The sequence below is a fragment of the Hemiscyllium ocellatum genome, chromosome 13 (genome assembly GCF_020745735.1).
Source record: "Hemiscyllium ocellatum isolate sHemOce1 chromosome 13, sHemOce1.pat.X.cur, whole genome shotgun sequence".
Classification (NCBI taxonomy): Eukaryota; Metazoa; Chordata; class Chondrichthyes; order Orectolobiformes; family Hemiscylliidae; genus Hemiscyllium; species Hemiscyllium ocellatum.
This window is the reverse complement of record NC_083413.1, coordinates 28,976,932-28,990,840: the sequence shown is the minus strand read 5'-3', so window position 1 is coordinate 28,990,840 and position 13,909 is coordinate 28,976,932. Positions and strand designations below refer to the sequence as shown.

The 13,909-nt window shown below is 39.1% G+C and overlaps 1 protein-coding gene across 2 annotated transcripts in view; it reads left to right on the top strand.

Moving 5' to 3' along the window:
* Positions 1–13,909, top strand: part of anos1b (anosmin 1b) — a 151,783-nt gene that overhangs the window by 45,007 nt on the left and 92,867 nt on the right. The window contains exons 1-2 of one of the 2 annotated variants that reach the window (XM_060834678.1): positions 6,260–6,283; positions 7,210–7,257. In XM_060834678.1, the coding sequence (XP_060690661.1) occupies positions 6,275–6,283; positions 7,210–7,257 (57 nt within the window). In that variant the 5' untranslated portion in view covers positions 6,260–6,274. Of the gene's footprint in view, positions 1–6,259; positions 6,284–7,209; positions 7,258–13,909 lie in introns of those variants that run through there. The other variant, XM_060834677.1, reaches the window with a different exon arrangement.

The following is a 13,909-nucleotide window of genomic DNA, read 5'->3' as shown; positions in this document are numbered from 1 at the left end:
ATAAATATGCAGTCCATTTGGTGTAGGTACACTCACAATACTGTTAGGGAGGAAGTATCAGATTTTGACCCAGCGACAGCAGAATGTTTCCAAGTCAGGATGCTGAATGGCTTCAGGGAAAAGCTTGGTGAATTTCTACAATGCATTTTGTAGATGTACGTGCATGCTGCTGTGTGTTGGTGGTGATGGGAGTGAATATTTCTAGATGCAATGCCAGTAAAATGGCCTGTTTTGTCCTGGATGCTCTCAGACTTCTTCAGCATGGGCTCATGCAGGTAAGTGGTGAGTATTCTTTCATGCTCCTATCTTATAGATAGTGGACAGGCTTTGGGAAGTCAGAAGGTGAAGTACTCACCAGAGATTTCTTACCCTTTCATCTGCTCTCATAGCCACAATATTTCTATGGATAGTCCAGTTCAGTCTTTTGTCAATGGTAACCCAAAGATCTAGATTTGTATTCATTTTTGGAACCAGCATGCAGTTTTCCACATAGTTGGACAGATGTTAATGTTGAAGCTGTACTGAAACAGCTTGGATAAAGGCACAGCTCGTTCTCACATTTCCAATGCAACAGTTGAATTGTTCTTAGAGTGCATAGCCTTTGCTGTATCCAGAGCCTTCAGTTACTTATTGATATGGTATTACTTTCACAATAGGGGTGGGCATAATCCCTTGGAAATACCATAGGCCATCTCTGACCCAGGTTTTCTTCTTGACTACCAGCTGTTTACTAGGTGCCAGTATCTATTTTTTGTGGACTTTAGTAGCAGGTTCCTGCTATATAATATTTAGTTCCCTGCTACAATATAGAAAATCTATAGAGAAAAGCTCAACCTTGACAGAGATGCCAGTATTTGTTCAATGGTTAGTTTTCTTGCATTAAAATTGTGCATACATGAAAGCTGAAAGTCAAGACAACTTAATGTATTGGTTTCAGGGACAGACTAATAGGTACCCTCAGTAAGTATTACATATGTATGAAATTATCTGTGCTGTCTACAATACAACTTGTTCAAGCTAAATTTGCAGGCTGTGACAGTGATGTTAATAGGAGGCAGTAAGGCTGCTATCTAATTATATGATGCTGATGACATCTTAAAATATTGATTAAATCCTTTGGATGAAGAGGAGCTTGAAGCTTACTGCCAAGTAACTCTCTCCTTTATATATTTGTAGTGCTGAGTATAAATGTTGCAAAATTGCATAAGTTAAATGATATAAAGGTGGTACATTTGAAGCTGAATTGAATCATGTAATCATTACTAATAACAGAAATTGATGGAGAAACACAACAGGTCTGGCAGCGTCTGTAGTGTGAAAACACAGTTAGTTCTTCAGAAGAAGAATTGCTGGACTCGAAACACTATCTGTTTTCTGTCCACAAATACTGCCAGACTCGCTGAGTTTCTTCAGCAACCTTTTTTTGTTTCAGAATTCCAACACTACAGTTCTTTGCTTTATTTTATTATGCAATTACTATTAGTATTTGGCACTTTACTATATAATTCAACACTTTAAATTATTTCAATATTGCTAATGGGATTTGGTTTGCTGCATTTAAAGGGGTCTTACTAGCTCCTCCCTCATATCCCATTGTCAATAAGATATTTAATTTTCCACCTTCTTGCTTTCATTCAGTCTGGGCTGTTGTTATTTTGCTTCTAGTTTCGATTTCAGCATTCTGTCTCAAAAATAGAGCTTCTTGGTATCCTGTTTAGGACATTTAATTGATTGGGTAGTAAAATTCTTATTCAGATCAACATTCTCACATTAATTTAATCCATGACATACATCAGAGGAATTTACCAGTAGGATGACTGAATTTCAGTTGAATATTTGCCTGGATTTTGCAATTAGTGACAAAGTGTTAGAGCTTAACACTGATCCTAGAGCTATCCACAAAAATCTAGCAATTCCTATGGCATGGATTTTACCTTCCCAACATTATGTCAAAAGATTGACATTATCCAGTACCAGTGGTGTTATCAAGCAGGCTTTGCAATCATTCATGTTACAGAAAACCAGGAAGTAACAAACATTGAGTATATTTTACATTTACAGAGAAAAATAAAGATTGGGACATGCACAAGGGGTTAAGGTAGAAGAACAGGTGACAACCACCTGATATAGGAGCAGCACTATTTGGTGCTCCCAAATAAACTTGTAGGACTATAACCTGGTGTGTGATTTTTAACTTTGTACAACCCAATCCAACACCGGCTCCGCAAAATCATATTAAAACGTTTTTGTAAAAGAAACAAAGTTGTGGAATGTATTATCATTGATATATTCTGCAAATATAGTATTTGTTTATCAGATATTGTGTTAATTATAATTTAGTATTCCATGAAGGGTGGCATGGTAGTTCAGTGGTTAGCACTGCTGCCTCACAGTGCTAGGGATCTGGGTGACTGTCTGTGCAGAGTTTGCACATTCTCTCCCTGTTTGCGTAAGTTTCCTCTGGGTGATCGAGTATCCTCCCACAGTCTAAAAATGTGCAGGTTAGGAGGATTGGCCATTCTAAATTGCCTGTAGTGTCCAGGGATGTGCAGGCTAGGTGGATTAGTCATGGGAAATTCAAGGTTAAAGGGTAGGGGTGTGAATCTGGTGGGATGTTCTTCAGATGGTTGATCTGAACTCAATGGGCCAAATGGCCTGCTTCCACACTGTAGGGATTGCTTGAAAATCCCAATTACACCTCATTCAACAAGGGATAATATTTTGAAGGGTATTTAGAGTTACTTGTCAATTCAAATGTTGGATGTCAACAGTGGAAAAGGACAAAATCACAATTTCTGTATTTCCCTGGTTAACTGTGCAAGAGCAGACGGTAGCAGTTGTCAATTTTACAGTGATGCTGGCAAGCACTAATAGTTTCCTGCCACTTGAACTGCAAAACTTAGACCTTTGTGTTTTCTTACTGCATTACACTTAATGTTCTCCACATACCACAGCAATTTGCCACACCTAATCCACTTCTAGGGAGGAATTTTCTGAAGTGCACATGTTTTCTTTAAGTTATTGCCACCATGAATCAGACCCAGATGTTTGTTTCATTTTCAGAAGGTAAAATTCACCAAACTTCAAAATTTCTAACCAACAGACATAATAACACTTTTGCTTTTTTTGTCTTGCATATTAATGCTAATGTTCTTGCTTTTTAAAACTTCCACATATGATCATCCAGGTCAAAAACCAAACTGTGATGAACTATGAATTTTTTAAAAGAATATCCTTTACATATAACTGCAATTTTTAAATATGTTCACCATTATTTGTGTTTGTGAAATGAGAATGAAATGTTCTCCATTTTGGGTTTCTATTTATAGCTATAAACACATCTTAAGCAATTCCAACAAAGTAAGGCAGAAACCAGCACTCTGCCCCAATTTAATCACATGCATTACTCTCTGACTGCAACTTTTTATAATGCCCAGAATATTGTTCACTGTGACGTTGCTAAATGAGACTGCAAGTTTGGCACTGAATTAAGTTGTGCAAGAGTCCACGATATATGGGAATTGGTATGAGATAATGCAGTCAGAATCTTTCAGTTAGCTCAGAGATGGCTTATCCATTCAACCTGAGCGTGATTCTAATCTAAGTTCCAAATATCAATACTCTAACAAACATGGTGGCAGTGTTCATTCTTTGGTCGTGAGGTGCAGGCTACTAGTCCAAGGCTGCAGTTTTAGCAGCCAAGCGTTATTAATCATGCTGGCCAGCTCAGATTGGCCTGTAGAGGTAGCTCTTCACTTGTGATCTCTGCAATCTATTTCACCCAAATATGTCTAGCATTTAGGTAAATTTAGGTGTTGGCTACTTCATAGAACAAAAAGGTACAGCATGTGTAAGCTGTTGTTCAAACATTCTTTGGGGATGTGCTCCTCTGAGGCCCATTGAAAATATGTTTACACTTCAAAGGACCTCAGCTAACTTATACTGAGCGGGACCTTCCCAGTAGATGGGCCACCCAAGTTAGCAGTTAGAGTTGCATTTGGATCCATCAGATGAGAGGTCACAATATTAATATATTTGTGAGATCCTCATCTGAATCATCCAGGCACCTAAAGAGCCTGGGAAAATTATTTTTTTAAATTGCAATGTCTTGAGAATCAAGACAGTCAGTACAAATGGATATTAACCCCCACTTTGCTCAGTTTCCTCCAGGCGCAAAGAGTTAAACTTCCCTATCTTATATTGATCAGCAAACAAAGATAGATGGGGCTCTTGTGACACAGTGATAATATTCCTACCTCTTGCCCACCAGGTCTGAGTTCAAATCCCACCTACTCCAGAGATGTGTCATAACACATCTGAGCAAGTTGATTAAAGTATCTACAGAGGTATGTATAAATTAAAATTCCAGCAAATAGTGACTTCAAAACGGTTGACAAGTAACTTATTTAGGGGAAATAGCTGTGTCTCTGAAAAGTTGTATCTGCATAGCGATCCCAACACAGGTTGTCTAAATGTTTAGCAAAACGATGGGCTGAATTTTCTAATCTGGTGAAAATCTTGTCATATCCATGGCAGGGCATGCTTTTTCTTTAACTGTCCGAGCTGATTGGCCATATTCATTTGTATGGGAGACTTCCAGTGGCATTTGAATTGCAACTGATTGGTCTACTACAGAAGATGGGGTCGGTGCTGGAGAAGACCAAGAAAACTTATCATGCTGGTTGCAGTTTAAAGAGAAGAACAAAACTTTTTTTTAATTTTCTCACCACAAAACAAATTGGAAAGCACCCCTCCTCCACAGCCATAATAGCAATATCAGATGTCCGCATCACACTAGAAATTCCAATGTCCATGTGGCTAAGGCACACATAATGAGCAATTTGTTAGAAGGTGTTGTTCTGTCATTAGGTCTGCACAAATACGAGTAGTTGTGTTTAGCATCCACAGTCATTTTCAGCAAAATTCTGGCAACATTGGAAATATCAAAGCATAGAAAATAGGAATAAAAGGCCATCCTGTCATTCATGCCTCCTCCACCATTCATTATGATCAAGGTTGATCATCCAACTCAATAGCATGTTCCTGCTTTTCTCTTACATCCTTTTATCCCTTTACCACTGAGTGTTCTACTCAACTCCTTCTTGATATCATACAATGTTTTGGCCTTATCTGCTTCCTCAGACTCACTACTATCCTGGTGAAGAAATTTCTCCTCATCTCAGTCCTAAATGGTTTACCCTATATCCTTCGAGTGTAAGCTCTGATTCTGGACTTCTCAACTATTTGGGACATTTTTTTCTGCACCTACCCTGTCTAGTCCTGTTAGAATTTAATAGGTTCTATTAACACGCCCCCCCCCCCCCGCCAACCATTTCTTCTGAACTACTAGAAAGTACTGAGGAAGCAGCAGCAGTTTCCCTGCTCAACTCCCATCCTTCAGCCTAATATTGTGTTTCTGTCTGAAATCAGTGGATTTACTGTGGAATATTAGCCGTAATACCTCCACTGCAATAATGTGGTCATTATGTCAAATACCAGCACATTAAATTGTATTCTTGTAAAGTTAAAAGACCATTTAGTTTTAAAGACCAGTCATCCAGGGAATCAATTAAACTATCAATATTTTTAGCAATCAAAATTGATATATGCAATCTAAACAGTTTATTGGTGAACTAGGTCTATTTCACTGAGCAATAGAATTAATTGCAAAGGAGAAATTGATAGCAGTGCTTTGATTCAGGGACACCTCTCATAATCAAGATCCACCTTTTGAGTAAGATACATTCTTCCCTCAGTGCTTTGCACTTGTGTCCAATGATCTGTTACCTGAAATCTTCTACGGCAATAGCTTTGTTTTAAACTGCACTGTTCAGCCTGGTCATTGTTACAGCTGTGTTCTTTTAAGACATTAGATTTGTTCCTGTACAAGTATTGAAAATATAATAAAACAAATTACCAAATTTCATACTGAATAGAAAACAGTTGCAATATTCATGTAATATGACTGTTTATTTAGAGAAAAGGTCTGAGTGATAAATACGGATTGACATTTTTCAAACATTCGTTTGAAGTTCTTGTTGCATACTGTGTTTTCATTTATGATGTCATCATACGTCAAGTCTCAAGTTACCTAATGTGTTACAGGTTTATAAATTTCTTCTGAAGTATCCTAAAGAGCCAGCTGTGAAGGTGGCAATCACATTATTAGATACATCTGCTTCTATAAAGTGAAATTGGTTCTGCATGCAGTGATCTGTGGATGTTATATGAACATTGAACAAATGTTGCAGAAACCTGGACAGGTTTATTGTGCATGTGCAAGGTCCTCACCTTGGCAAATTTTTTTTCTCTGTTAATATAAGTACGTAGGGCTCGAATTTCGGCTTTGGATACAATCGAGATTTTGAGTGCTGAAAAATACACTTGACATTGTGTTGGTTCACTTACAAATCAAATTCCCAATTTTAAAAAAATCATTTGCATAATCACATCTATAGAATATTTTATGAACCTGCATAATCAGTCAACAATGCAGAATATACAATATTTTCCACTCTTCTTCCTGTTAAAAAAGGTTTCTTGTTATTCAAAGGTTAAACTTGTTTATTAATTTTAAGTTTATTAATTAATCTGCAAATAGATTTATCACTGAATTTTTATGTATTTTTAAAGAATGTCCAGTCCTGCTCCTAATTTAAAATAATTAAAAACACTACACTTACTTGGAAAGAAAAATTATTCTGGATCATACGATGTTCAATCACATTATCCTTTTTCTTCATGAATTAAGTTTCTTGATATAAAAAAAACCTTTAAAAGTATGCCTACTCATGACTGTCCTCTTAAGGAAGTTAGTAAAGTTTGAAGAACTTTCCCAAATCAATGTAATTGTCAAAATCATCCAGAGTCAACATGGTGCATGGCTAATTTTTTGGCCAGAGTCTAATTCAGATGAATTGACCTTAAATCAGTGTAAAATATTTCGGAAATACATGTGTGAATGATTTTACATCAATGATTTGCCTTAGTTCTGTCAACTAGATCATTTGATTATTTTCAAATGCGCTATAACAAGAAACTATATCATTTTTGGCCTTGTAATTACAGCGATCTTACCAAAAATTGCAAACGATTAGAATGAACAAGTGTAGGAAACATATGCAAATATAATTGCAATTCATTTGTCTGAATGTATTACTTTTGAACAACATATTATTAGTGAATTAATAAGTTAATTTTATTTTGCAGATTTATGAGACATTAACTTGGTGTGAAGGTCACAGGAGGTGTGCTCAGGTGAGTGCAACTGGAGACTTCTTTTTTATGTAGTGTAATGCAAATGCTGTGCTCTCCCCTCCTATTTATCGCAACTTAAATGAAAATGTTCAACATAGTGTCAGCATATTGAATGTATTGTTTGTGTACAAAATACTAACAAGTTTTGTTGGCAAAGATTGATTTGATGGGATTCATATGGATTACAGGAAGAATATAGTTAGCTGGATCATAGTGAGAAATGAGAAATTTAGTCAAAATTTATATGATTTATATTGAATTGAATTGTATTGAATTAGCTTTTTGTCATGTACTCAAATGGGTACAGTGAAAAGTTTAGAAGTCACTACTTAGAACATCATCTTAGGTACAAAGGTACCTAAGCACAGATTCTTCAGTACAAGTTCTTGTACAATAAAAGAATTAGAAAGTTAAGAAAGAAAAACGTCCAATACTTCAGATTGTAGGAATAAATAAACTAGAAAGTAGAATAATGGTCCTTCCAAGCTTTGGCACCTAGCCTCCAGTCTATTCCTGGCAGTAACTCCGGACCGTATTGGGCTTTACCTTGATGTTCTTGAGGCCAGAAGCCCACTCTGGAATCACCTCGTGACCAGAAGTGAGTATGTGAGTAAATGAATGCTTTCTTGCAAATTAAATCCTGTAACATAGTCCCACATTTCCCAATGTATATGATATACCTCTGAGATAAAACAGAAAGTGCCAGAGAAAGTCAGCAGGTCTGCCAGTATCTGTTGAGAGAGAAACTAAGTTTATGTTTCAAGTCCAATATGACTCTGCTTCAAAATAAGAGTCATCTCAGACTCCAAGCATTAACTCTGTTTCTCTGTCCATAAATGCTGTCAGACTAGTTGCATTTCTCCAACATTTCATGTTTTTATTTCACATTTCCAGCATCCACAGCATTTTACTTTTATATGCATATACCCATGAATGATTTAAAGCATTGTGACTTAAACAATGCTTCAAGCACTTTCTTAAAACTGTGAAGCTAGATATTTGGCTCATAATTGCACATCATTTCTCATATTCAGAATACAGTGCGAAACATGTTCGTTCTTAATGTGGATTTTTCTGTTTGAAGGAATTTTTCAGAGTTTTTGCCCTGCTAATTGATTCATTGCTGTTAACATTTCTCATGCATTGCATATTCAACATGTACCATGGCCTCTAAAAATGGCCATAATACTTTGATTTATTTTAATAGATATTGATTAGGGTTTTAGATAAAGTAGTTCTTGAAGAGCCCATGCATTTACTAGGCTGATGATTACACAATAATTGACACCGAGCTGCAGTGCATAGATGATGCTTATGTATGTGCGATCTCAGAGGATGTACTCCAGACCATCGTCAGAGGCATATGGTCTCATGCTGAACATCCGCAATACAAAGATCCTGCACCAACCTGACCTGGCTTTGTGGAACAAACCACAATCATCAAGGTCGACACGGAGGCCTTAAAGAACATTGATCACTTCCAGTACCTCAGGAGTGTCCTGTTGTCTGAAGCAGCTCTTGATTAAGAGATGAAGCACCGCCTCGAATGTGCTAGCACAGCCTTCAGCTGCCTGAGGAAAGGGTGTTCAAGGAAACAACATTAGATCCAACACAAAGATCATGGTTCGCGGAGATGTGATGGTTTCCATTCTCCTATATGGCTCTGAGACATGGACTGTCTACAGCAGACACCTTAAGACGCTGGAGCAATACAACCAGTTCTTAGAGTCATAGAGATGTACAGCATGGAAACAGACCCTTCGGTCCAACCTGTCCATGCCGAACAGATATCCCAACCTAATCTAGACCCACCTGCCAGCTTCCAGCCCATTTCCCTCCAAACCCTTCCTATTCATATACCCATCCAAATGCCTCTTAAATGTTGCAATTGTACCAGCCTCCACCACTTCTTCTGGCAGCTCATTCCATACACATACCACCCTCTGCGTGAAAAGGTTGCCCCTTAGGTCTCCTTTATATCTTTCCCCTCTCATCCTAAATCTATGCCCTCTAGTTCTGGACTCTGTGATGGTTGCATTCTAGTGCAACCCCACGTTATAGAAAATTTGGGCTTTAGAAACAGCATTTAACATGTTGGCAATGTAATCACATTACAGCCAACACATGCTTTAAACGTTTGCACTTTAGAAACAGCATCCCCAATTCACCAATTGCATTACAACGAATCTGCGTTAATGAAACATGTGTTATAACTGAACAACCTGTATCACCAATGCCTCCTGTCCAAGATCCCTCAAATTTGCTGGGAGGAAAGTTGTGCCAACACCAGCGTCCTCAACTAGGCCAACATCCCCAGCATCGAGGCACTGACCATCCTTGACTGGCGATGATGGGCTGGGCATGTTGTCTGCACAGCTGGGAGATGGTCTACTCCCACCTTTGAAATAGGCGAGCCCCAGGTGGATAGAGGAAATGTTTCAATGATGGCTTCAAGGCCTCACTGGCGAAGTGTGGCATTCCCACAAACACTTAGGAATCACTGGCCCAAAACTGTCCAAAGTGGAGGAGGAATATTTGGGAAGGTGTTGAGCATTTTGAGATTTGCCATTGGGAGAAAGCAGAAGCCAGGTGAAAATAGTAAAAAGAACACACTGAGACACCAGTGCCCCACCCACCCCTTCCTGCGAACACCTTCTGCCCCAAGTGTAATAGAGCCTGCGGAAGCCGCATCAGTCTGCACAGCCACCCTGAAAGTGAAAGTGAGTCATCCTTATCTGTGAGAGACTGCCAGTGATGATGTGGATGATGATGATTGCAGTGTTCAAAACTATTCTTGATCCTTCAGATGTAGAAACAGCCTGTGTCCATAGAAGTAGGCCCTGGACAACATTCAATAACATTTGCACCACACGAGTGTCAAGCAATGACCAACTTGTCATGAAAGAAAGTAACCTTCGCTTTTAAGGCACTCAACAGCGCCACCATTGCTCAATCATCTACCATGAATATTCAGTAATTACTATTGACTGAATTTAACTGGGGAATCCATATAAGTACTTGGATACAACAACAGACTGAGAATTCTGCAATGAATAACACACTTGTTGACTGTCCAAAGTCTGACTACCTTCTGCATGCTTTTGCAGTATTTCTTCATTTAAATAATAGTCTGCCTTTTAATTTATCCTACCAAACCTTTTACTTTCCTACATTAAACTCTATCTGCCAGGTTTTTCCCACATGCTCAACCTATTTATATTCCTTTGTAGGTTCCTTATGTCCTCATTACAATATGCCCTCCAACTATTTTTAAATCATCAGCAAATTTGGATACATCACACTGTGCTTTCTCCCCAAAGTCATTACTCTAGAGAGTAAACAAGTGAGGCCTAAGTTGTACTCCACATTTTCAATGTGAAAATGACCCATTAATCCTACTGTCTGTCTTCTGTGTGCTAATCAGTTCTCAAGTCATTAGTGTGTTACCCCAATACTTGAGCTCCTATCTTCTGCATAAAGTTTTATCAATGGCCTTCTGTAAATTCAAATTCACCACATCTACCAGTTCCTTTTATTAACTCTGCTTGTCATATTCTGAAAGAACTTTAGAAAATTTATCAAACATGGCTTTCACAAGACAATGTTGACTCTTTTTGATTGAATTAAGCTTTTCTAAGTGTTCTGCTACTTCTTCCTGAATAATAGTCTCTAGCATTTTTGTAACATCAGATGTCAGGCTAATGAGCCTATTGTTAATGGTTTTCCTACCTATTGGAATCCTCCTGAAATCTGATGGCTTTGGGAATATTTTGATCAGTATCTCCACTATCTCTTTAGTCATTTCCTTCAAATCTCTTCAATGTGGGCCTTCAGTGACTTGTCTGCCTTCAATCCCATTAGTTTGTCAAGTATTTTGTTCATAGTGATAGAGATTTTTATGAGATTTTTTCTCCCAAATTGGATCTTACCAATCTGATACCTTTAGGATATCCTTCACCATGAAAACTAATGCAAAACATTGGTTTAGTTACCTGCCCTTTCCATACATCCCATTATCAGTTTCCTAGTTGCATCGCCCAATGGTCCAGTCACTTCAGCTCCTCTTTTCCTTTTAACATACCTGCAGAAACTCTTGCAGTGGATGGTTCATCTCACTCATTGAGTGACTGGAATAAGTAGATCCTTGATAAGCAAGGGTGTGAAAGGTTATTGAAGATAGATAGGAATATGGAGTAATCAGATCAGCCATGATTTTATCGAAAGATAGAGCAGGCTTCCATGTCCTTTTCCACAGTAAACACTGGTGCAAAATACTAGTTTAGTATCTTCCCCTATCTCCTGCACCTCCACACACAGTCTGCCTTGCTGATCTTTGATGGGCCCTATTCTCTCCCTAGTTACCTTTTGTCCTTAATGTATTTGTAAAAACCCTTTCGATTCTCCTTAACTCTATTTGCCAAAGCTACCTCATCTCCCCTTTTTGCTCTCCTGATTTCCCTCTTAAGTATATCCCTACTGCCTTTACACTCTTCTAAGGATTCATTCGATCTATTTTGTCTATACCTGACAGATGCTTCCTTCTTTTTCTTATCCAAATCCTCAATTTCTTTAGTCATCCAGCATTTCCTACACCTACCAGCCTTTCCTTTCACCCTAACAGGAATATACTGTGTCAGGACACTTGTTATCTCATTTCTGAAGGCTTCCCATTTTCCAGCCACCCCTTTACCCGCGAATATCTGCTCCCAATCAGCTTTTGAAAGTTCTTGCCTAATACCATCAAAATTATCCTTCCTCCAAATTAGAACTTCAGCTTTTAGATCTACTATCCTTTTCTATCATTATTTTAAAACTAATATGTTTATGATTGTTCACCCTAAAATGCTCCCCCACTGACACCTCAGTCACCTGCCCGGCCTTATTTCCCAAGAGTAGGTCAAGGTTTGCACCTTCTCTAGTAGGTACATCCACATACTGAATCAGAAAATTTTCTTGTACACACTTAACAAATTCCTCTCCATCTAAACCCTTAAGACTGTGGCTGTCCCAATCTATGTTTGGAAGTTAAAATCCCTGACCATAGCCACCCGATTATTCTTACAGATAACTGAGATCGCCTTAAGAATTTGTTTCTCAAATTCCCTCTGACTATTAGGTCTCTAATACAAAACCAATAAGGTGATCATTCCTTTCTTATTTCTCAGTTCAACCCAACTAACTTCCCTGGATGTACTTTCGGAATATCCTCCCTCAGTACAGCTGTAATGCTATCCCTTATCAAAAATGCCACTCCCCTCCTCTCTTGCCTCCCTTTCTGTTCTTCCTGTAGCTTTTGTATCCTGGAACATTAAGCCACTAGTCCTGTCCATCCCTGAACCATGGTTCTGTAATTGCTATGATATCCCAGTCCCATGTTCCTAACCATGCCCTGAGTTCATCTACCTTCCCCGTTAGGCCTCTTGCATTTAAATAAATGCAGTTTAATTTATCAATCCTACCTTGTCTCTGCTTTGTCCTGCCTGCCCTGACTGTTTAACTTGGTTTTTTTCTCAGCTATACCAACCTCAGATTGATCTCTTTTATCACTATCTCCCTGCGTCCCACTCCACATCCCCCCCCCCACAACTTAATGGTTTAATCCTGCTGAGCAGCTCTAGCAAATCTCCCTATCAGGATATTAGTCCCCTTCCAATTTAGGTGCAATCCATCCTTTTTGTACAAGTCACTTCTCCCCTAGAAGAAATTCCAATGATTCAAAAATGTGAATCCTTCTCCCATACACCAGCTCCTCAGCCATGCATCCATCTGCTCTATCCTTCTATTCCTGCCCTCAACAGTTCATAGCACTGGGAGTAATCCAGATATTACTACCCTTGACGACCTCCTTTTTAAATTCCTGCTTAACACTCTGTATTCTCTCTTCAGAATCTCAACCCTTTCCTTTCCAATGTCATTGGTTCCAATGTGGACAATGACTTCTCGCTGGCTCCACTCACCTGTGAGAACATTCTGCACCCTCTCTGAGCTATCTTTGATCTTGGCACCAGGGAGGCAACACACCATTGTGATTTTTCACTGCTGGCCACAGAAACATCTGTCTGTGCCTCGGACTAGCGAGTCCCCTAACACTTCAACCCCAGGGCATCAATGTGGACTTCACCAGTTTCCTCATTTCTCCTCCCCCCACCTTACCCCAGTTCCAACCTTCCAGCTCAGCATTGTCCTCATGACCTCTCCTACCTGCCAATCTCCCTTCCCACCTATCCGCTCCACCGTCCTCTCTGACCTAGCACCTCCATCCCCACCCCCATTCACCTATTGTACTCATTGCTAACTTCTCCCCAGCCCCACACCCCCAATAATCTCTCCACCCTGGGGGCTTCCTGCCTCTATTCCTGATGAAGGGCTTTTGCCCGAAACATCAATTTTCCGGCTCTTTGGATGCTGCCTGACCTGCTGTGCTTTTCCAGCACCACTCTGATCTAAACTCTGGTTTCCAGCATCTGCAGTCCTTACTTTTGCCTCATCTCCTAACACAATCAATCTCTTGGAACCCAATGTACCCCTCATTGAACTAGAGCCAGTCTCAATACCAGAAACTTGGCTGTTCATGCTACATTTCCCTGAGAATCCATCACCCCCTACATTTTCCAAAACATAAACTTGTTTGAAATGGGGATAGCCATAGAAA